This window comes from Abramis brama, assembly GCF_963993115.1.
Source record: "Abramis brama genome assembly, chromosome: 2".
NCBI classification, from domain to species: domain Eukaryota; kingdom Metazoa; phylum Chordata; class Actinopteri; order Cypriniformes; family Leuciscidae; genus Abramis; species Abramis brama.
Genome location: NC_139964.1, coordinates 21,940,801 through 21,966,834, shown reverse-complemented (window position 1 = coordinate 21,966,834; position 26,034 = coordinate 21,940,801). Strand labels below are relative to the sequence as shown.

The window sequence follows — 26,034 nt, the reverse complement described above, 5'->3', positions numbered from 1 at the left end:
GGCAACACTGTTGCCAGTAGTTTACTGTAAAATTAATTTTTTGGGTCACCATTGTGCTGAAGAGTAGAGCCTGTGCTTCAGTCCAGGAGAAGATCTACAAGCATTGATGATTTGCTGCATGTTGCTTTATTTAACAGATGGTGACTGTGTAGTTGTTGGTCCAGTGGAAATCTCTTTATGTTCAATAGTTTTTTAGTGGTCTCAAATGAAAGAAGTTCACAGTAATACTTTGCTCACATTATTAATGCATTATAAATTTTAGTTAATACATTTAAATGACAGTTGGTCAATTTAAGGCAGTCGGTTTCTGCAAGTGTAATTAGTTAACTTGAATTAGAATTTAGTGCATTTTTACAGAAACAAACTAGATTACAGTAAAGAACTGTACAATTAACAGTATTTTACTGGCAACAGTGTTGCCAGTATTTTACTGTAAAAAAACCCGGTAAGGTCTAACAGTGTAGTTGCTTTCACACATGAGCCTTTTATATATATTTTTTTTAATTTTAGAGATTATGTGTGAACAGAACCTAAACAGGTTAAAGATGTGAGGAGCAGATGGCCTGCTTTATTTACCGAGAGACAGGTTAGCATTCTTTACTAAAACATGGGTTACTTTTGTAATACAGTATTGCCTTGCATTATAAACTGCCTTTTTTTAACTACCTATTCTAAAACTTAAAACACTTTTTTTTTTTTTTTTATCGTTAGAACCCATTTCTCAATACTTGGGTTACTTTGTCAAAACTCTTCACACAGTAAGCACAACAGTGGTCTATGTGGGCTAAACACTGTGGATCATTTATCACTGCTTTGGCACAAAATACATTCAGTGAATATATCTTTCAAATAAAAAACAAAAAAAGTTTGAGAGAAAAAGTTATCACACTGATAGCAAAAAAGCATTTTATGAGAGAGAAAAAAATATTTGAGAGAAAAAGTTTTCATACCAATAGCAAAAAATAATAATGTTTGAGACTAAAAAAAGTTTTGAGAGAAAGTATTTTCTCAGAACAAAAAAAATATAAATTAGATTTTTTTAAAAATTATTTCTGAGAAAAAAAAATCTCTCTCAAAATACTGTAATACACATGTAATACATAATGACATAATGTAATACATGTAATTACATGTAATAAAGACACAATTCTCTCTCCATAGATGAGTACCCTGTGGCGTATCCAGGACATTTTTACTGGGGTGGCCAAGATGGGACACAAAGCTAGTGTGGGGTGGCCATGGCATAGCGAAGTTTAATGCGTATACGTATGCAGCCGACCACGGTTCGAATCCCAGTCCTTTGCTGCATGTCACATCCCCTTTCTCTCTCCCATGATTTCCTGTCCCATAACTGTCAAATAAAGGTGTCTATCCTGTTAAAAACATTTTTTTTTATTCCATTTCCACCTATCACAGTCCTCAAGTATCTCTGGTTATTTTAACATGTCTATTTTTAATCAGTAATTATGTTCAGGATAGGGTACAAATTTTCTAAGAGCTATTTTCTTGTAGTGGATTAAAGTCCTCGTCTCTTCACAAGTTAGATTAGAGTAGCAAAATTCAACTGCTCTTAACTCATCCTATAGAATAACATTTATCAGTCATCAGCTCATCATCTGCGTCACCTGTGTTTGTTACCTGTGTTTGCTTTAATTGAGGCGCCATCTTGTGGTTACATAAAAACACAGCAATCCAGGCAACAGGACAAACCAAAATGCTTAAAGATAGGACCTTATTAAAAAGTGTATCTGTAAGCAAAAGATAAACTAAGCTTGTAAGGAAAAAAAAGTTCATTACATGCTTAGTTTATGTTATTATTTAGCTTAGATATAATTTGTTGGAGATACTGGAATTAGAATTTTTTAGTTTGTTCTTGCCAGGTGTGTTTTTATGTAACCACAAGATGGCACTTAAATTAGTAAAGCACACATAGGTAACAATACAGGTAACACAGATGATGGCCTGATGACTGAATAATGTCATTCTTTAGGATGCCTTGTGATGTATGAAAATGTGCAAAAAGTGGTTTTCAACCCAGACAGTATTCATGTCCAAGGCCCTGATGAAGGTATGAATTGAAACGTTGGCTTTGATTCAGCATACATTAAGAAGTTTATTTAAATCAAACAGTTAAGACTTAGAATCATAAATGGTTAAGATGCTTCTTCATAAATTAACTTATGACATTTGTGCCATTTGAATGCAATTTGCTCTGCCTCTGCCTATTTAAACGTCTAAAAATATGTGAACTGTGAAGATGAGCTGTAATTGATACAAGCAAAAAGTCCTTTATCTCACAAGAGAAGAAAGTCTTTAAACAGCCCTTAAATCACAGAGCAAATAAATAAGTCACAGCTTGTTCTTGTGTTATAGCTACTTAAATCTAGACTGTCACACTATATTTCACACACTGGTTGGCCAAAAATATAACATTAGCTCTATTGAACACACACATTTGCAAAAAAACATCCTCAGTCTTCAGTCCAGAAAATAGCGTTTCATATTTCATGGCGGTATCCAAATAACAATTAAAAAAAACAAAATGATAATGTTCAATGCTTAACTTGGTTTGCAGGCTGCTAAGCTAGCTAGTGCAGTGTAGTTCGACTTTTAGCTGCTACTTAGTGCTATAGATAAAGTTTTCCTACACATTCAGAGGGAACTATGATATAACTAAACATTAAATTACCATACCTAACTGCTTGTATGTGAAAGATGGGAAACCATCCATTCATATTGTCCACCCTGTTATTACTTAGTCCACTCTGTTAAGCGGTTGTTGTTGTTGTTATTTGTTTGTTTTTTTACAATAGTTTCATATAATCATAAAGAAAATAATAAAAATTCAGAGACAATGAAAATTTATTGGAATGTAAAAAATGTAGTACTTCAAAAAATGAACAAAAAACGCCTTTCAGGCACGTGTATCTAAAACCTAAAAATCAGGGCCGGCGCGTCCATATAGGCGAACTAGGCAATTGACCCTTCGCTAAGCCACGCCCGAAAACCGCCACAGGCCAATCGTGGCTTAGCAACCGTAACTACACAGCAAAAACTCCAGTGTTAAATTAACTCTCCTGGGAGTTTATATGGCTCCAGAGTCAGTGTTAAAATATGAGTGTTAAATGAACACTCAAGAGTTTTAAAGTTAATGAGCTCATTAAGTGATTAATTGAGTGATGATTGAGCATTATTGAAGACACCTGATGTTAACAAGCAGAATCACCAAAGGAGAAAATCTGTTTTTTTAAGACACCGTTATGGTGATCAGTGTTTGCTTTAGTTGGGCTCTTGACCCATAAAGCATTAACTTTAAATTTTGTTTGGCTGTTGTATCTGAGTTATAACTCTCAGATGAACAAAGAGAAAAGGTGTTCAGGTGGTGTTGGTTATGATTTGATAATCATAAATTCACCTGAATATCAACTCTCATTTAGAGAGTCAGATTTACCTTGTTGATTACAGCAGCCTGTGATTCTACAGCAAATAATTTTTATCATTATCAATATAATCCAAAATATTTCTTAATTGTTCTGATAAAAATACTTTATTTAGACACACTGACATCAATAATCAGCCTGTGAATCTCAACAATGGTGACAATAATAAAGCATGTTGCAGTGCATTCTGGGTGCCACCAATCAAAACTCATTCATGGCTCCCATCATGCATTGCGGTATGAATAAATTATGATCTGAATTGTCTTACTAATTTCCTTTACCTAATTGAATATTCTGTTTGTCACCATTGTTGAGATTCATACACTGATTCTTGATGTCTGTATGTGCCTAAAAGAAAGATTTTGTTTTATCAGAACAACTTTTAAGAAATCCTTTAGACTAGTTAGAAAAAAAGTTCTTATGATGTAGAATCACAGTGATGCTGTAATCAACAATATACATTTAAGTCAGAGATTAGGCTATAAATGAGTTCAGTGATTCAGGTGAAATTATGATTATGTCAAAACATAACCAACAAAACCTGATCAACTTTCTCTTTGTTAATCTGACAGTTATAACTCAGATACAACAGCCAAATACAATCTAATGTTAACAGTTTATGGGTCAAGAGCCCAACTAAAGCAAACACTGATCTCCATAACGGTGTCTTAAAAAAATAGATTTTCTCCTTTGGTGATTCTGCTTGCTAACATCAGGTGTCTTCAATAATGCTCAATCATCACTCAATTAATCACTTAAAGGTGCCTTATGTAAAAATAAATAAATTCATACTCCACATTCCATACCAGATGGGGGCAGTATACCTCCAGAAAGTGAGTTGGTCTACTCTAGAGTATGAATATCTTCAAGCTACTCCCCTTCACCTTTACCAGTGAATATGTTCATATTCGTTTTGTTCATATTACATTTTTATTGTTAGTTTGAATTACATTAATTTGACAGACAGCATTCGCTGATGTTGACCAAGCTAGCGCCAACGTAACCAGAGCTTCCAACTCTCACGCATTAACCGTGAGACACACGCAAACACTTTTCACACGCTCTCACCCCACACATCAATTTTCTCACGCACAGAAAAATCACGAAGCAAAGAGGACACGGAGACCGACAGACTAGACAGAGCAGGTTAGTTATGATATAAAAAAATCTCAGCTCTCAGATTCTGTCAATTAAATACCGTTTTGGCGCTTGTAAATGTTACACGACAGATCCCTAGCGCATGTGAACCGATCATCTCTACTAGCTAATAGTAAAAAAATCACGAACACTGAAAGATACAGTAACGTTAGGCTACAACTTACCAAAATGTATTCCTCATACATAATATCGACCAATCAGTGTTTTTTATCATCGTGAAGAGGTCAATAACACAGCTGGAGAACAATTATGTCAGATTTACCTCAGGAAAGCCATTTAATATACATAATATAGGTCACGTAGTTGGCAAGAAAAAAAGAGCAATAGAGATTGTGCTATGTGTACTATATTACAATACTGTATTTATGAACGTTATATACGTTTATCGAACAGCCTTCGATACATTTCTATGTTATAACTTCCCGAAAATCTACACAAACATATAAAACAAACTTCTAACGAAATACTAACAGCATCTTACTTACCAATCCAAACGAAATGTTGCAAGTTCGAAGTCAAACCTCATTTTTTTCATGTCCATTAGTTGTCTCCAGCGATGGAAAGCAGTGCCAATGTTTACTCTGGTTCTGTTCCTTTTTTATCAGATTTTATTTGAATGTAGTAGTGGGCAGTAGGCTACTTTCCACACGATTGACATCAGGTTCAAGTACGCCCACAAGCCGTGCGAGTTATTCGTGTATTGCATGTTTGGCTGGTGGTTATGTTGCCGGCATACCGCCTCCCATGGCCGAAACTGGTATTACGACACCTGTCGGGCCGTGGCTATTAATGCTAATGCTAATTGAGGTTGATATCTCTGCAGCACTATAACTTGACATTTTTTTAATGACATCATCGCCCTTATTTCTTCTCATTCTTTTGATGCATGTAGCTCATTTTTTGGATATTTTTACCTCAATTTTTACATAAGGCACCTTTAATGAGCTCATTAACTTTAACACTCTTGAGTGTTCATTTAACACTCATATTTTAACACTGACTCTGGAGCCATATAAACTCACAGGAGAGTTAATTTAACACTGGACTTTTTGCTGTGTAGGCGCGGGAGGTCTGGCAAGCTTTCGAGCGAGGGAAACATGCCGAAGCGTTGTGCGTATGGATTGTGCAAATCTGATACCCGGTATCGTAAAAGTTTGGACGGGGTGGTGGATTTTGTTCCCTTCCCGAAACCTAAAACCCAAGGGGAGAAATGCCGGGCGTCATCTTCATTTATATAGCGCTTTTAACAATGTAGATTGTTCCAAAGCAGCTTTACATTGATAATAGGAAATTAAAAGTAAAGTGTTTTGGCTTTATAGCAGCTCTAGAATAAAGTTATTGTCCAGCTCGTGGATCAAGCAGTGTGATTAAAGGCAAGACGGAGGCTCACTGACATAACTTAACGTTACTTAAAAATATATTTCAGCATTTTGTTAATCGACGGCAAAACTAGTAACGTTACCCCAATCCGATCGCGACTCTCCCGGTGTCTAGTAAAAGTAAAAGGTAGTTAGTAAAAGGAGGGGAACATCAAGGGGCTTGCCGGAGATCTCCAAGGAAAAGGTTGATGTGCAAACTTAATCAGTTCATAACAGTAAGTTAATCACTTATATGACCCACAACGTGTGAGCGGTAGCCTGGCGCGCTACAAATATAAGTGGGAGAATGTTATCATTGCAAAGTGGTCAGGCTAATGTCTTGTGTTTATTCCACAATACTTATGGATAAGCTGTTTGATTTATAAATATTAGAATATTTTCAAATTTCACTTACGCTGCTGTGCATGCACAAAGCTGTTCCTCAATTTGTGTGTTTCCCATTTGAATGATCAGCGTACGAGGCGGCTACTGCTTGCGCTGGGACCTAACGTTATAGGCTTTAGCTTAAATTTTGATGAAATTATTCTCTAATCGTTTGCATATTATGTCGTGGATATAGCCCTCGAATGCATACTGCAGTCTTGCTCTCTCATATTTTCACCTGTTCGCCAAAAATGACTAATTATCTCCTTAGGAATGTCTGAAACCGGTGCATACATACTGTAATAGAAGTGCCAGGCGCAAAAGCTTGACAGGTGTAGCAACAGTAACTAAGGAGGGCGGGGCTTAGCGAAGGGTCAATTGCCTAGAGCGGCACTTTTGTAAGGGCGGCAAAATGTGTGCCAATCGGGAATGAACAATTCACAAAATAGGCTATATGATTTGCTGAGCTGCTGCTGCGCCGCCCCGCCCCGCCCCCTGCTCTCACGAGTCATGACTGAGTGATGGGAAGTTCGGATCATTTTACTGACTCTCTTGTTCGATCTCGTTCATCAAAATGAACGAATCTTTATTTGAGTCATTTCGTTAATTTAAGTGGCTTTAAATGTTAAAATTTTAACAGCCAAATTCCCCGATCATCCACCTACGCATATAGTATATATATATATTTGCTTCCTCTTGGCCTACTAAAGTGTTCCTGCAACGGGAGTATTCTCTGGCTAGAGCGCAGAACAGCGGAGTGTGTGTGGACAGAAGTGCATGCCTGAGCTTGTATTTTGGGTTAAGCTGCGTTGCTTTGACATTGTGGAAAATATAATAATAGAAACAAAATGTATTAGCCTTTTTACCCGTTATTATCAATCTAAATTAATCTTGTTTTTAATTTAACTTAATTTCGTTTTTCTTTATTTAAATTTAGTTTTTCTTTATTTAAATTTCGTTTTTCTTTATTTAAATTTCGTTTTTCTTTATTTAAATTTCGTTTTTCTTTATTTGAATTTCGTTTTTCTTTATTTAAATTTTCTTTATTTAAATTTTTTTCTTTTTTTAAATTTCGTTTTTTCTTTATTTAAATTTTAAATTTCGTTTTTTCTTTATTTAAATTTCGTTTTTTCTTTAAATTTTAAATTTCGTTTTTCTTTATTTAAATTTTTAATTTTGTTTTTTCTTTATTTAAATTTTGTTTTTTCTTTATATTTTAAATTTCGTTTTTTCTTTATTTAAATTTTAAATTTTGTTTTTTCTTTATTTAAATTGTTTTTTCTTTAAATTTTAAATTTCATTTTTTCTTTATTTAAATTTTTAATTTTGTTTTTTCTTTATTTAAATTTTGTTTTTCTTTATTTAAATTTCGTTTTTTCTTTAGTTAAATTTTAAATTATTATTATTTTTTTTTTCAATTGTTTTTCTTTATTTACATTTTGTTTTTCTTAATTTAAATCTACCCTTTACTGTGTCAGTAATTTGTTAGTCAGAAAACTATAGACTACCTTAAAGGATTGCTTAATTTAACAGACCTGTGTGTGTGCGTTTTATATCACTAGTGCAGCGTGCGTTAATAAGCCCTGCCCGTGTGAGGCGCGCCGCTTCCTGCTCGCGTTGTTCTGTAGTTTACTAAAAGTTTATTAATTCTGAACGTGTCGCGTCTCGCGTGTCCATCTACAGTATATTGCACCAAATGCGACACTGCACTCCCTTGTGAAGTCGATTGGATGAACGGTTCTCGAAATAATCAAAATGCAAACGGACATACAGACACATAGAGATTCCTGCCTTTATTAGAGAGAAGAATATGTTCAGCACCCTCTCGAAGCTTTGAATATTCGATGTTCATTACTACTGAAGCTTCGAAGCTCAAAAAATGGTATTCGGACCAGCCCTAGGGGCGGCACAATTGTTTTTCGCCTAGAGCGGCAGAAGTGCACTCGCCGGCCCTGCTAAAAATGTAAAATGATGTGTTTGTGAGAAAGTAAGTACAATATATTCTGATAGTTTATGACCTGATATGCTTTTAAAGGGGAAAAGTAGAGTTAGAATTAGAATCACAAGTATTTTAAACTGAGTTTGACTTTTTGTAAACTTCAAAAGGCACAAATATTAGGAATGACCCAGCTGTGAAGAAATGGACATTCATGGTCCATTCATGCATTATTATAAACAGTAAAGTGAATTTTTATAAGCAATAGGGAAAAAGACAAGCAATACCTAAAATAACAGCTGAATTTTTAATTTACAGATATTATTTGTAATTTTACAGAGTTTTGAGGACAATTTAAAATGAAAGAAAATGATTGTCAAAAAATCTGTTATTTTTACAATGCATATATATGTATTTATTTATCATATTTTTTAGACGTTAATCATAAATATGTAAACGTTTATTTCATGCGATTAAATTCTGGACCGCCTCATTATTAATGTTATGAAGATTTTTCAACAAAAAAAAAATTGTACATAGTTAAATTATTATTATTATTATGTCAGGGTTCTTTACATAATCAGTGCATTGATGGTTTTGTAAATAACTAAAAAAAAATAACTTTGTGAAACTTAAAAAGGTTCTCCAGTGATATTAGAACTGCTGCTCATTGGATGTTTTGACATCGCTGAAAAAAATAATAATTAAACTTTCAGACATCATTGCAGTTCTGCAGTTTACACATTTCATGACCCCTAAAAAATCAACAGAGCAGCTGCCAATTTACCAAAGGTTACATTTACATTTGCACGTCATTTACGGGAAAACTGCCCTCAATTTGACTGACATCAGCAAAAGTGTTCTTTCATGATAGACATCTTTATGTGGTTTTCAAGCCTGCCGATCATGAAATGATCTCCATTTGCTGGAGTAACAATGACAAGCTTACAGGAGGAGTCACTAAACGAAGTCTAGTGGACAAATCTGAACTATAGGTCTTTGAATGTTTATGTTAAATAAATTCAGTTCCCTGCAGAGAAATCAAAGTATCCATTTACAAAATAAAAATTCAAAACAGTTATTTTAAACATAGCAATACATGCTATAGGCTACTGTTTAATTCTACATGGGTGACCTTAAATACTCCCTTGTGTAATTTCCAGTAAAACAAACTGCAAACAAAAAAAGCAAGCAAATAGATAGATAGATAAATAGCAGTTTGGACTTTGAGGGTGACGGAGGCGAGTATAAATCTGAGCTGCTGCAGGTTCACACACACACACACACACAGAGAGACACGATGGACGTGAAGCTGCTGTGTCTGACTGTTGTTCTTCTCTCCTCACCCCTCCTCACACTGTGTGACCCGCTGTGAGTATTAAACACACCGTTTGCTCATAGAGTTACTAATAATCAGTTTTTAAGATTTTAAACGCTGCACAGCAAAATCCTCAGTGTACATATGTGTCTACACTACAGAGTGTTAAAATTAACACTGAAGCAGTATTGTAGTTTATGAGATAATTAAGTGATTAATTTAGTGATGATTGGCCATTAGTGGTGACACCTGATGTTAATAAGCAGAATCATTGACAGAAAGAGAAAAAACAATAACAGAAAAAAGAGAAACACAAGAACTACAACTGACTTCGAGTCATTACACATTGTTGCACTTATTATTACTAGTTTGACTTTATTTCTGTCATACATCGACAAAAGTTCTTGAGATTCAACAGAAGTTTAGACGGTAATGTTTTATGGAATTTTTCGTTTCACCATTTTTATTCGTCACCATTATGGTGGTCAGTGTTTGCTTTAGTTGGGCTCTTGACCCTTTTCATTTTTTAATGTTAGTTTTTCTCTGACTGTTCCAACCAGGGCCTGAAGTTAACTTTTTTGACCACCAGCCACTGTGACTTTTTACCAGCCAGCCAGCCAGTTTTTTTTTTTTTTTTGGCCTCATAAAAGGTGGAAAAAAAAGGAATTGCACAAACATTTGTTCTTTAACTTGTAAGAATACACATTTAAGTGCTGTCAAGTTATTAACGAGATCCATACAAGTAATAATAACTCTTAGAATACAGATATAGACCTAGTGCAGCTCGTATGTAAACAAATCACACGCGGCTGTGTTGATGGCTGGGCAGCTGTAAGTTACAGCGTTCAGGATTAAGCAGAAGTAAATTAATATTGTTATATTACTGGTAATACTGCTTTCACAGATGCTTTCTTTACTCCAGTAATGTGCATTTTTAGCTAAAATCCAACGAAATGGCTGACTTCGTTTAAATGTCAAAGAACAACAGTTGAAAAAAAACAAAAAAAAACGTAAAGACCCGGCCCCTTTAGTTACTGTTGCTATGTCCGACAAGCTACACCGCGCTCACGCCAAACCATGATCTCACGCAATGAAAAACACATCGTGCAGCAGAGACACTGACAACACGCTGACAGACAAGACAGTCCAGGTTACTTTTGATATTAAACAAAGTCTCAACGTTAAAATTTGGTCATTTTTAAAGAAATTTTGACAATACCGTTTTGTGGCTCTGTAATGTGTCTTGACAGATCGCTGTGGTGCCTCAGTTAAAGCTGCTCGTGAACCGATCATCTCTTCCTTCTAGTTAATTTATAGCATCAAATAAACATGAATGAACATAAGAAGGAATGTAGTTTTAACTGCGGAAAGATGTCAGTAGGCCTACTCAGTACACTCCGTTTTTTCAAGTTCAAATCCTCCAACGTTGAACTCTCCTGACTGCTTTGTCGGACAAAAAAAAAGGCGGATTATGATTGGCCAGATCGCCTGTCAATCAAACTCCCCGCAAAGGGTCGATTCTCATTGGCTGCCTGCCAATGTGGCAGGTAGATTGACAGTGTTACCCGCCAATTGCAGAATTCACCCGCATTTGGCGTGTGGTCGGGTGTTAATTTCAGGCCCTGGTTCCAACATTGTGTTTATAAAGCACATGTGATACTGCAAGAGAAAACATGACCTGCTCACAATATGTTATGATGATAAGTTACCTAATTCACTGATGTAATTCAGAGTCTAAATCTTTGGCTATATGCTTGATGTTTCGTTTTAGTACTTTAGTATTTTCGTTTTGTGTATAAATACTTTGTGCACAAAAGTTATTGTGTTTAAACACACAGACATCAAGAATCAGCATATGAATCTCAACAATGGTGACAATAAACAAACTAGTGACAAACAGATCAACTCTGAACATCACAAAACAAGCTACTAAAGTCACAACAAAACAATAGCAAAATAAAAGCAAACAGAAGAAAAACAATGAAAATTACAGGACATTTCAGCTGCATAATTTATTCATGCTGCAGTGCATGATGTGAGCCATTGATGCGTTCTGATTGGTGGCTCCCATCATGCACTGCAACATGAAGCATTTGTTTGATTGTCACCATTGTTGAGATTCATATGTAGATTCTTGATGTCTGTGTGTGAGTTTAAAACCTTCAGATCATTAAAATATTGCAGAAAGTAGCTATTGTAGTGAAAAATTAAAGCATTTGGATAATCAGTTTATAATATTGAGATCAGTGAATCAGATCACTAGTAATTTCATCATCGAAACATAACCAGGGCAAATGCTTTTGGGAAACACAGCCCAGGTCATAGTTGCTCTTGCAGCAACAAATGTGCTTTATAAACACAGAGTTGGAGCAGTCAGAGAAATACTAATGTTAAAAAGGAAAGGGTCAAGAGCCCAACTAAAGCAAACACTGACCACCATAATGGTGACTTGAAACGGAAAATTCCACAAAATATTACCGTCTAAACTTCTGTTGAATCTCAAGAACTTTTGTAGATGTATGACAGAAATAAAGTCAAACTAGTAAAAATAAGCGCAATAATGTGTAATGGCTCGAAGTCAGTTGTAGTTCTTGTGTTTCTCTTTTTTCTGTTATTGTTTTTTCTCTTTCCGTCAATGATTCTGCTTATTAACATCAGGTGTCAACACTAATGGCCAATCATCACTAAATTAATCACTTAATTATCGCATTAACTTCAACACTGCTTCAGTGTTAATTTTAACACTCTGTAGTGTGGACACATATGTACACTGAGGAGTGTTAATGTAACACTGTGGATTTTGCTGTGTGTGATTTGATCTCCTCAGATATATTCTGTCAGCTCCTAATTTGCTGAGAGTGGGTTCCTCAGAGAACGTGTTTGTGGAGGCTCAGGATTACTCTGGAGAAGACCTGAACGTGATGATCTCAGTGAAGAACTTCCCAAAGAAAGACAGGGAGATCACGTCCAAAGTGACACTGACTGCAGCAAACAATTTCCAGATCCTTACAGATATAAAGGTGATGCCACCTTATGTAATTTACAGTATGCAAAAAGTATATTTTTGTTTGTAAATTGAAAAATGCGTTTTTATTTTATTCAAATTTTGCAAAGGGTTAATTTTGTTTTCTGTTCTTTAGATCCCTAATGATAGGGACTATTTCTCTGATGATCCTCTGGAGAAGCAGTATGTGTATCTACAAGCTCGGTTTCCATCTCAAATCCTGGAGAAAGTGGTCATGGTCTCATTCCAGTCTGGATATATATTTGTACAGACAGACAAGCCCATCTACACGCCTGCTAGCACAGGTACGATTATGTGCTAAAACTTGACAAAGTGGATTTAAACATGTTACATCATGACATCATTCTGTTAATTATTAATCTGGGTGCTGCTTTTATCAGGCCTTGTTATCTGCAGAAAACCAAACCAACTGAACTCATATTTCAGTTTTTGCTTGATATCTTTTACAGTCAAATACAGGATTTTCTGTCTGACACCCAACCTGAAACCACTCAGTACTTCAATCACAGTGGAGATCATGGTACACCTTTTAATAATTGCACAGTTATCACACACACCCCACACACATTCATGACATTTCAGAAATAATGAGCATGTGACTGACGATCTCAGCAAACACCCCACATAGCAACATTGTGTCGGCCCAGATCTGGCCCACATCTGGCACACGTGGAAAGATGATCTGGCCCACATGCAGCGTGGAATTACGGCACTTGGGTGGGCCACTCCTGTTTGCCAGATCTGGGCCACAAGCAGGCCATAGCAATGCCACATCTCAGCCAAGAGCAAATAAATAAACCAGAACTGGACCTTATCTGAGCCACAAAATCTGTGTATATTAAATATGAAGTCATCTCAGCCTGTTAACAAAAAGAATCACTGAAAGAAAGAAGAGAACAGAAAAAAGAGATGAGCAGAAACACAAGAACTACAACTGACTTCAGCCACAGTCTTAGATGAAATCAACTGAAATAAAAGAAGACATTAAATCTGTGAAGATCTCAGCAGAGGAGGATTAAACAACTCCACAAACAGCATTACCAGCTTCACTTATTACTAACCAGACTGACTTTATTTCTGGCAGACGTCTACAAAAGTTTTTATTGAGAATTAACAGAGGTTTAACTCTGGTTCATTTGAAGTCACCATAATAGTGAATAGTGTTTCCATTAGTTGGTCTCTTAACTCGTATTATATCTTTTGTCTTTTTTGGCCGCTGTGACAGTGTGTTTGTCAAACACATTTGCAGCAGCAAAGAAAGCTAAAGTGAAATGAGGTCAGGTGATGATGGTTACCTGGTGATGGTTTTATAATCATCATGAAATAGACTGATTCACTGAGGTAATTTGAATCTAACAACTGTGTTGTACCAATAATATATTCTCATCACAAACCATGTGTTACTGCAGCGTGAGGTCCAGCAATATTATAACAATCAGTTAGAAGATTTTAACGAACATGAACATGAAAAATGAATCCACGGTGACACACAGAGATATCAAAAATCAGCACATGAATCTCAACAAGGGTGACAATATATATATATATATATTTTTTTAGATAAACAGATTAATTCAGAACATCACTGAAAAGCTACTAAATGTCACAAAAAAACAACAGCAAAAAATAAAAGCACATATTTAGAATTAAAATAATAGGACAATTCAGCTGCATAATTTATTCATGTTGCAATGCATGCTGGGAGTTTTGTACAATGATGGTACCCAGCATGCATTGCAGCAAGGTACTTTTGATTGTCACCATTGTTGAGATTCATACGTTGATTATTGATGTCTGTGTTTGTCATCGAACAGTAATTTTTCGTGCTCATGTTTGTTAAAATTTTCTAACTGATTGTTATAATATTGCTGGACCTCACGCTGCAGTAACACAGGGTTTGTGATGAGAATATATTAATGGTACAACACAATTGATAGATTCAAATTACCTCTAAAACAGTCTATTTCATGATGATTATAAAACCATCATCACCTGTTCTCGTTTCACTTTAGCTTTCTTTGCTGCTGCAAATGTGTTTGACAAACACACTGTCACAGCGGCCAAAAAAGAATAAAAGATACAATACGAGTTAAGAGCCCAACTAATGGAAACACTATTCACTATTATGGTGACTTCAAATGAAACACATTAGAGTTAAACCTCTGTTAATTCTCAATAAAAACTTTTGTAGACGTCTGACAGAAATAAAGTCAGTCTGGTTAGTAATAAGTGAAGCTGGTAATGCTGTTTGTGGAGTTGTTTAATCCTCCTCTGCTGAGATCTTCACAGATTTAATGTCTTCTTTTCTCTTCAGTTGATTTCATCTAAGGCTGTGGCTGAAGTCAGTTGTAGTTCTTGTGTTTCTGCTCGTCTCTTTTTTCTGTTCTCTTCTTTCTTTCAGTGATTCTTTTTGTTAACAGGCAGAGATGACTTCATATTTAATATACACAGATTTTGTGGCTCAGATAAGGTCCAGTTCTGGTTTATTTCTTTGCTCTTGGCTGAGATGTGGCATTGCTATGGCCTGCTTGTGGCCCAGATTTGGCAAACAGGAGTGGCCCACCCAAGTGCCGTAATTCCACGCTGCATGTGGGCCAGATCATCTTTCCACGTGTGCCAGATGTGGGCCGGATCTGGGCCGACACAATGTTGCTATGTGGGACAGTGCTAATATTGATTTCTGTGTTTCTGAAGAATCCACAAGGCATCACAGTTTCATCAGAGAAGATATATTCAGTGAAAGGGATGAAGTCTGGAAGCTACGCCATTCCTGAGGTTGCCAGGTATGTAAAACACTGACAGGACTGAAGCTATTCATCCTGACTGAACCGATAAAACATTTTTATTGCTTAGGGCTAGGGCTATATTCACACTGCAAGCCTTGTGATCATGCTCAATTTAAATTTATTGCTCAGATCCAATTTTTTTTTGTATAGCTGTTCACATTGTTCTTTTAAATGTGGCCAATATGATCCTTACCTGAACCGCATGCGCAAAAGAACGATAAAAAGATGGCATGCAGAAAAAAACACAGAGAACAATAAATAAATTGATTACGCTTGTATTATAGTGAGAAACCAGTGTAGTTTTTAAACATATACATACGAGCCCTCGTGTTTTGCTTGTCTATAGAGTTGTCACTGTTACATGAGTTCTGACAATCACTGTCCTTCACTGACTTTCACAGTGGCGGCTCCAGGACTTTTTCTTGGGAGTGCTAAGAATAAACAATCCCTAATGAAACAAAAAAAAACGTTCGCCTTCAGAACTGCCTTAATTCTACGTGGCATTGATTCAACAAGGTGCTGAAAGCATTCTTTAGAAATGTTGGCCCATATTGATAGGATAGCATCTTGCAGTTGATGGAGATTTGTGGGATGCACATCCAGGGCACGAAGCTCCCGTTCCACCACATCCCAAAGATGCTCTATTGCAGGGGTGGGCAAACTACGGCCCGCGGGCCACATACGGCCCGTTAGGCTGTTTAATCCGGCCCGTCGAGTATTTAAAAAATTGTCTTAAGATCGCGTTCATTTTGCCTTTTTCTTGCAATACTTTGCGTTTTATATGTATTGCGTTGCATATATTTGACAATCGGAATATCAGATATTTTATGCCATAGCTAACAAATGTAAAAAAGGAAAAATGACATAAAAGCAGATCATCATTCATTAAGCGCTGTTGTGGCTGCAGTGTCTCACGTAACAAGCAGTGACGCGTCACCATGGAAACCAAACAGACAGCGACTTAAGCCATAGACTTGTTGCACGTTAACGTTTTTTCCTTTTTTGGAAACTCAGAGAAAAAAATGTGTGGTAACCGCTTGCACACCTGTTTAGTTTTTCCTTTGACTTGTCTGCTATTTAGTTTCTTTGCTCCTCTGGATTTGTGGATGTATCATTCCTGACTGATTCCGTTTACCGACCTTTATCGCCCGGCTTTCGGCTACGCTCCCCTGTCTGCCATGTAACGTTACAGAACCCGGTTTTGTTCATTAAATGTTCTGATCTGCCTTTGCTTTTTATGTTTTATTTTATTATACTTAAAATAAATGTATATATTCGTTTATTTCGTTTTTTCCCCACAAATGCATGACTTTTGGAAGTGCAAATTGATTGCCATGTGCAGTTTTAATAAAGTTGAATTAACGTAACCTTCTGTCATTTTTACTCTTCTAAGTGTACACTTGTAGGTGTTTTGTTTCTAATTTACTGTTAGGCCCATTAAATAATAATAAGGATAAACAATATTTAAAAAGTATAGGCTATAATTATCTAACATCTGACTAATTAAAAATTAACCTCAAAACATAACATGCTAAATGGGCGATATCTAAGTTAGCATAAAAAATGTATTGTCAGAATGTCGTCTCTCACATTCGCGCAGTCAATTTCGCGCAGACGTTGCCACAACCTAAATGTGTTTGCTCAGCCCGATCTCATGAAAGTGCGAATACCACGAATTGTATTTGTAGTGCTTATGATACGCAGTTTTCGCGTGCATATGATGCGCACTTTATGGCGTGTAATAGGCACGCACTCCGCACCCCTAATCCTAACCAAGGGGTTTACAGTGCGTAGATATGCACGCAAAAAAACATTTTTGGCATATAAATGGCACGATAAATAAAATTCGTGGTATAGATACGCACTTTCATGAGATCGTGTTTCATAATCTGCTACTGGGCAGGTGTTGTGCCGAATTTCGACCCCCTGCCAAATTATTACCCCCCTCCTTGAAGTCAGTACCTGATTGCCTAATCCTAACCCCACCCCTAATCCTACCCCTCCCCCACAACTAATCCTAAACCTACCAATACTAGGGGGGTAATAATTTGGCAGGGGGTCGAAATTCGGCACAACACCGGCCCTCTGTCAAATTTTAAAACCCAGTGTGGCCCTTGAGCCAAAAAGTTTGCCCACCCCTGCTCTATTGGGTTGAGATCTGGTGACTGTGGGGGCCATTTTAGTACAGTGAACTCATTGTCATGTTCAAGAAACCAATTTGAAATGATTCGAGCATCAAAGGATGGGTACATGGTGGTCATAAAGGGATGGACATGGTCAGAAACAATGCTCAGGTAGGCTGTGGCATTTAAACGATGCCCAATTGGCACTAAGGGGCCTAAAGTGTGCCAAGAAAACATCCCCCACACCATTACACCACGACCACCAGCCTGCACAGTGGTAACAAGGCATGATGGATCCATGTTCTCATTCGGTTGACGCCAAATTCTGACTCTACCATCTGAATGTCTCAACAGAAATCGAGACTCATCAGACTAGGCAACATTTTTCCTGTCTTCAACTGTCCAATTTTGGTGAGCTCGTGCAAATTGTAGCCTCTTTTTCCTATTTGTAGTGGAGATGAGTGGTACCCGGTGGGGTCTTCTGCTGTTGTAGCCCATCCGCCTCTAGGTTGTGCGTGTTGTGGCTTCACAAATGCTTTGCTGCATACCTCGGTTGTAACGAGTGGTTATTTCAGTCAAAGTTGCTCTTCTATCAGCTTGAATCAGTTGGCCCATTCTCCTCTGACCTCTAGCATCAACAAGGCATTTTCGCCCACAGGACTGCCGCATACTGGATGTTTTTCCCTTTTCACACCATTCTTTGTAAACCCTAGAAATGGTTGTGCGTGAAAATCCCAGTAACTGAGCAGATTGTGAAATACTCAGACCGGCCCGTCTGGCACCAACAACCATGCCACGCTCAAAATTGCTTAAAGGGGACCTATTATGCCCCTTTTCACAAGATGTAAAATAATTCTCTGATGTCCCCAGAGTGTGTATGTGAAGTTTTAGCTCAAAATACCCAACAGAATTTTATTTACAGCACGTTTAAATCATCATTTTTTGGGTCTGTGAAAAACGCACTGTTTTAGTCAGGGATGTGATTTTTCCGGATTAATCCGGAATTCCGGATTTTCCGACCTGAAAATGTGACCTACGTGAATCATGCAGATCTGTAAAAAAAAAAGAAAAAGGGGGGCGGGGGGTAATCTCACAGCCGTCACCATGGTAACCCGGGACGGAACCACAATCGCCGCGAATCGCGGCCACACCGGGCGGCACGTCAACATGGTTACAGATGGCAGAGAGATGCAATCTTTCCCCGCCCAGCGAGTGCTTGAAGTGCGTCAGAAACAGAGCGCGCGTGCGATCAGTTGTTGGTAATTTGTTGTGTAGCGTGCGCGACGCCGCATCCAATGTAGACATTGCTTTTTTTTGAGGGCGCTTAACACACAGGCTCGTAGAAACGGGCCTGGCAGCTCGCGCCAGTTCTAGACACGGTGAAAGTTTCCTGATTGTGACGGATGGCTGAATTTACATGACACATTATAAATGAGCATTATAGTCTGCGATAGATATAGTGCCAAAAAGAAGAGAAGAGGATAAAAGGGGATAAAGACAGAGGTAAAGTGATGTAGTGAATGAACAGTTTATCTAATTGCATAGGAGTGAGATACTATAATTTCATGGCAGTTATTTTTACCTTAAACTTAATGTTAGCAGTTGTTCTGACTGAGTTCTCCAGAGGCCCCAGACTGTGTGATTTTGTTACAATCATGTCAGTTTTAAGACGCATTTTTTATTATCACTTTTTTATTAATGTTTTACCCTACAGTTGTGCAGTTTTGGGGGGAATACAGTATACAGGCCAAAAGTTTGGAAACATTACTATTTTTAATGTTTTTGAAAGAAGTTTCTTCTGCTCATCAAGCCTGCATTTATTTGATCAAAAATACAGATCTTTTTTTTTTTTAATATTGTGATATATTATTACAATTTAAAATAATTGGTTTTCAATTTATTATACTTTAAATTATAATTTATTTCTGTGATGCAAAGCTGAATTTTCAGGATCATTACTCCAGTCTTCAGCATGTGACATCCGGTCTATCACATGATCCTTTAGAAATCATTCTAATATTCTGATTTATTATAAGTGTTAGAAACAGTTCTGCTGCCTAAAATATTTGATGAATAAAAAAAGGTTAAAAAGAACTGCATTTATTAAAAAAATATATATATATTTTCTAATAATATAAATCTTCTTTACTATCACTTTTTATCAATTTAACACATCCTTGCTGAATAAAAGTATTGATTTATTTCAAAAAAAGAAAGAAAAAAATTACTGAACCCAAATTACTGACCAGTAGTGTATATTGTTGTTACAAAAGATTTCTATTTTTTTTTTTTAAATTCTTCTTCTTTTTTATTTTAATTTTAATTTTATTACTTTTTATTCATCAAAGTATCCTAAAAGTATCACAGGTTATTAAAAAATATTAAGCAGCAGAACTGTTTCCAACTTTGATAATGAATCATCATATTAGAATGATTTCTAAAGGACTGGAGTAATGATCCTGAAAATTCAGCTTTGCATTACAGAAATAAATGATAATTTAAAGTATAGGCTAATAAATGGAAAACCAATTATTTTAAATTGTAATAATATATCACAATATTGCATTTTTTTTTGTTATGTTGTTATGTGTCATACTCATGACATAAGTTGGATATTGCACATTAAGCAGTTTAAGTTTGGTGTACATTTTTTTAAAAAGATATATTTTATTTTTTAAATTCAAATAAGTTGTTGTCATGTGTCATAAAAAGTTGGATGTTGCACATTTAGCAGTATAGGTTTGGTAAAAAGATATTATTTTTTAAAATTCAAATAAGTTATTGTCATTGTTGTTATAATTATTATTACTACTATTATTACTATAGTATAGTAATTACTATTACTATATTACTATACTATTATTATAGAATGGTGTTGATGGCACAGTGGATTAGACACTTGGCTTTGATTTCCACTGCAACACATCCACCAAATAAGTTGTCATTTGTCATACTGTACAAAGAAAGTTGCATGTTGCACAACTAGCTGTAAAATAAATTAAAATGTATTTTTTTGTTCAAATAAGTTGTTATGGGTCCTGCTTTACTATCCATATAGATGCGCCACCAGTTTGATCGGGGGGGGGGGGGGGGGGGGTATATTTCTCAGTATATGTCTCAGTATATTTTCCTGCTTTTTTGTCCTTAGCCAATCACATGAGACACCCCTCGCTGCAGCCTGTAGCACGATGACGTAGTTGGATGATCCAATACGTACTGGACGCGCATGCGCGGTGGTGCGTTTTGGTCTGTACAAATAAAAACAATTAAAAAACCTGAATTTAAGTTAAATATAAATGATCACTTGACTGACAACTGCGTGATCTGACTGCTGTGATCAGTTTGTATATTAAACTTAAATTCAGTTTTTATTTTATTTTATTTTTTTATGTATGTACATAAAACTCCGTCGCTATAGAAACAAAGACGCTAAAATGCAATCATGCAATGAGCTTCTCTACTACTTATTGTGAAATTGATATTTTTATATTTGCTATTAGTATTATCCATACTGCAAAATCCTTATGTTTGTATTCAACTATGTGTGGGCCTAATGAAAAATACGGGACAAATCCCGTCCCTTATTGATTTGATACGGGACGCATCATCTTACTTGTAAATACGGGACGATTCCGTATTTTAAGGGACCTTATGTACAGAGCACTGTGGAAAAATAGTATAAGGAACCAGGCAAAATATCATTAAGCACTTTTTTTTCTGACAAGATTTAGTTTAGCTGTTATTATTTCTTGCTTTCACTCAACAGCAAATATGACCTGAATAAAATAAAATGCTTTATTTTAAAATGTTCTGTATACACGCAATAAATCCATCACATTTAGGTTTAAAATCATGTGATTTAAAATGTTGTAAAATTAACTATTTTGCATGTATGTGAGAGAGACTAGGAAAGCATCACATTTATGTAAATAATTACTTATTCATCAATAATTACTTGTTACTATTTATCAGTAGGCTACTACACAGGTTAGAACGTCATCTCACCTAAGACCAGCGCATGCGAATTATGTTCATGAACGTGACAAATGAACGAAAGATTCGGAAGGTAAAGTAATTATTTATGTTCCCTGTAAATAATTTTTGACTGCATTATAATGATTTCTTAATTCAGAATATGATCAAGATTGCGTAGGTGGATGTATTCGGGGAATTTGCCAGTTAAAAGTATAACATTTAAAGCCCCTTAAATGAGCGAAATGACTCGAAAAAAGATTCATTCATTTTGATGAACGAGATCGAACAAGAGAGTCAGCAAAATGATCCGAACCTCCTATCCAATACGTATTGGATCATCCAACTACGTCATCGTGCTACAGGCTGCAGCGAGGACTTCTTGAATCACATGCCTGTTTAGTCCTTCTCCTTTAAATGCTAATGAGCTGCTGGTTCACGTCACAGGGGGCGGAGCCTAAGCAGCCGCGATCAGAGCTAGAACAGGGAAGATGATGATAATAAAACAGACAGTCACAGTAATGGTGTTCATTTCGACCATAAAAATGCCTGCAGAGTCAGAGAATATATGCTGTATGGAGTTGGAAAAGGTATAGTTTAGTTTAATTACGATTATAACCTATTTGGCATTGCTTGTATACACTATTAATGCAAGCCTGCTGTAGGACTCCGTCTGACGATCTAATTGTCTGAATGATGACACAAAATATACTGATGCGTTTAATAAAGTTTACTGTATGTCACACAAAAGATGAAGCATCAGTTTTTCTTCAGAAAATCACTGTTAGAGCTGAGTAAACAGTATAAGAAGTGCATAAGTAACTTACATAAATTTCTGTAGAGTTGAGGGAGCATTTTTTTTTTAAACAAAATGAATCCACCTCGTCTTCAGTGGCTGGCAGATTTCAAGAGTAAATAGAGAGAGCTATGTGAATGAATACATCCAGCTACAACACCACCAACGCTTGGGAGATGCTTCGACGCTTCTCGTGAGTGCATTGCTGCAGCAATGGCTGATGTGTAAACTCGCAGTGAACTCGATCAGGGCGGGTCTAAGTTATAACGGCGGTGTCAGTCAACACTCGGGGGCGGGGCCTGTGGCTTTAGTGATGTCACTAAAGCCACATTCTGAAAACGGGTCGTTTGGAGAGACTGCTTTTGATTTATGGAGATAAATAAAAAAGGAGTGAGTGGATTTTTATCACTGTAGGGTGGTTGTGTACACACACTGCCAACACACATTTATGTCCAAACACCATACAAAAGTGAATTTTGCATAATAGGTCCCCTTTAAATCACCTTTCTTTCCCATTCTGACATTCAGTTTGGAGTTCAGGAGATTGTCTTGACCAGGACCACACCCCTAAATGCATTGAAGCAACTGCCATGTGATTGGTTGATTAGATAATTGCATTAATGAGAAATTGAACAGGTGTTCCTAATAATCCTTTAGGTGAGTGTAGTAAAAAAATAAAAATACCATCTTAAGATATAAGTATATTAGCATCATACTTTTACCTATTTTCACAATACTTTTAACACACTTTAAAATAATTGTACTTTAGTATATTTTCTAAAAATATATTTGAAATGAAAATTCTTTTTTGTTTGCACTTACTTTGAAACATATTTTAGGTATATTTTCAACTGTGTGCTGAAAACAATTATTGTAATGCATTGAAGTATACTTTCAAAATTAGTATACAATAGTATAGTATTGCAGCGTTTATACGCCCACGTATAAATATTATTAATTATTATTCATAACGGATTATGATCAATAATTAATATTTTAATTATTTTTAATTATTTTCAGAATTTACTGTAGCAGAATCAATAGTATGATCATTTTATCAGTTCATCCAATGAACAGAAAGCATAAACAAGTATTAACTCTAGGAAATATAATATCTTCCTGGCCAAGAAAGAATTAATCTCCAGCTAACAATAAATTAAGAAATAATCACGGGTACCAGCATCGGTAACTTAGATCGAAGTTTAAGACAATAAATTTGATAAGCACACACAAGCAATCTCTTTTCAAATGCAAACAATACTTTATTGATTATATACTAACACCTAAAGCTAATTATCTAAAACATCTAACACAAACCCACGCACACGCACACATTCATACAAGTTACAGAAAGAATTACAAAAACAAATAAAGAAAGAAAAAAGAAAAAAAAAGAAGAATGAGTTTGGAAAGAAGGAGTTTAAGGGTAAGAGGAAGAAAATTCCGAATTTCTATATGCACTTGTGAGACATGACCTGAACGAACCATCAATCATTAATTTAACCCTTCTATCGTTTCTTAGACAGGTTATTATTTATCTACACCAGTTCAGTTTTAAACGTCTGGAGGTACTTGCGTCTTTGCTTTTGCGTTCTTTTTGGGAATTCCTTTGGTCAGCGTCAAAGGGGTTCGTTCGTTGGTTATGGTCTCCTCGTGCCTGGATAGATGGGGCGAGAACCAGTCACGTGGTGGCTGGCGGTTGCGGATGGTTGATGCGTCTTTGAAGTTGAAAGCGTGCGTTGCAGCTGTGAATCGTGGAACGAAACTTTGCAGCAAAACTTAAATTAAAACCGAGACTCACAACGGAAAATAAAGGAAAACTTAGAAAAGAAAAGAAGATTTAGACAAGAGTAGTAAGATGGCTTGAATAAAGCTGTTGAACCCGTTCTTCTGATCTTAATTTGGGTTCTTTTGCTCTTTTCGCTCTACATGGTTGCTAGTCTGAGTTAGATCTTCATCTTTTTCTGACCATCTCTCTTGAGAGTGATAGCAGAGCGTTTCTTGAGGGTGAACCCAGAGAGCGAGAGCACAGAGAGAGAGCTCTTCTCTATCAGAACATTTTTTGAACGAACTAACTTCCCCCCCCCCCAACGCTCTGCGCTGGGTTTTAAAGGGTTTTTAAAACAAATAAAGGTTTGTTACCCTACCAATGAAGTCCTGACTGTTGCTTTGTTTGCAAAGTCATAAATAAGACATGATTTATGACTTTGCAAACAAAGCAACAGTCAGGACTTCATTGGTAGGGTAACAAACCTTTATTTGTTTGGCGCAGAACCTGGGGGGTTTCTCTAATGAAACTAAAAGACCAGATGCAACAGTTTTAGGCATGATTTCTAATTATCAGAATATGAAACATTTTACACAGATTTAATTCAAGCCATCTTTTGAATCAAAAGCATACGATCATACTGATATGAAACACAACACACTTTCATTCACACCTCTAATAATTATAACAATTACATGAATTATATGGGATTAAAGCATATTAAATGGACACATGTATTGTAGAAACACAAAGAATGATGTATGATGTTTTTAAGTCCATTGAAGATTGTTCTTGAATGAGTTTTACGTATACTGTAGGAAGAATCTCAGTTTTCTGGTTTAGAGAGAAGAGAATTGGTTTGGTCATTCAGAGGTCCTTAAGGAGGAGGGGTTCAGGAATGTTGTGGGGGTTCAGTACATCTGCTGGTATCGATCAGTCTTGCAAACTAACAAAGCTAGCATTGACCAGTTCTTCCTTCAGTTTAACCAATTAGTCTTTGGTTACAGACTCTCTGGAGCCTGGGTGAGTTATGGCTCTTGTAATTAGTAGAATATTTGTTTATTAATGTGCATTTGTTATTGAATACAAAGTGTGCAATTTGTTGTATTTGGAATAAGCCAAAGGTATTACTGAGTAGCCTGACTTCGTCATACTCATATTCTAGTCAGAATGTGAGTCTGATACTGTTTCATATGGCTTTTATTATGGGGCGTGTCTCAACCGAACCAGGAAAAAAAAAAAACCTCTGTTCTTCATTCATATTTTCAACCAACAAAATGTTGCGGCTCTCTGTTCCTCTTTTAAAATGAATGCGCTGTGGATATCTTCTATAACAGACGCGATGGCGGAATCTACACATGATGTTTCATAAACAAAGTTTGGGAGGAGCACGTACAAATAATCAATCCAATATCAACTTGTCATCAAACAATACCATGTCTAACGTTACCCCTATCTATCAGCATGAGGAAGCATATTCACTCTGTCAACTTACCTAACACTCCTTGACAGTTTTTCAGCATCCCTCCACCACCTCGAATCCTCACTCTTGTCTTGGCTTGTTCTCTCACAACCAGGAATACGGGGGGAGTATGGCTACCGAGCCCACAGCCCTCTCCTAGGACAGCACGTCATATACGCATTTATTCTATCTGACTTATTTGTAAGTGTGAACTCGTGAAATCTCAATTCTCCAGCGGCAGTCATCTTTGTTGTAAGCTAATTCAACCCAACCGCTCTTTGATGACGTGGGTGATTACGTAACCGCAGATCATCTGTCCATCATCGATTAAAGCCTGCCCTGGCAATTTGATTGGCTCGGCCTTCTGGGAGCCGAGCATAATTACTCCTCAATGGATCGAGTTCAGACCGAACTTCCCGACCAAAAATGTTGTGGGCGGGGTTCGGGCTGGCACCCAGGCTAATTACTGAGCACATATATATATATATATATATATATATATATTTAC

General features: G+C 36.4%; 1 protein-coding gene across 1 annotated transcript in view; it reads left to right on the top strand.

Moving 5' to 3' along the window:
- The first annotated feature begins 9,518 nt into the window (after positions 1–9,518).
- Positions 9,519–26,034, top strand: part of LOC311077818 (complement C3-like) — a 180,790-nt gene continuing 164,274 nt past the window's right edge. The window contains exons 1-5 of the mRNA XM_084106448.1: positions 9,519–9,647; positions 12,422–12,614; positions 12,735–12,903; positions 13,069–13,139; positions 15,314–15,402. Of these exons, the coding sequence (XP_083962574.1) occupies positions 9,577–9,647; positions 12,422–12,614; positions 12,735–12,903; positions 13,069–13,139; positions 15,314–15,402 (593 nt within the window). The 5' untranslated portion in view covers positions 9,519–9,576. The remainder of the gene's footprint in view (positions 9,648–12,421; positions 12,615–12,734; positions 12,904–13,068; positions 13,140–15,313; positions 15,403–26,034) is intronic.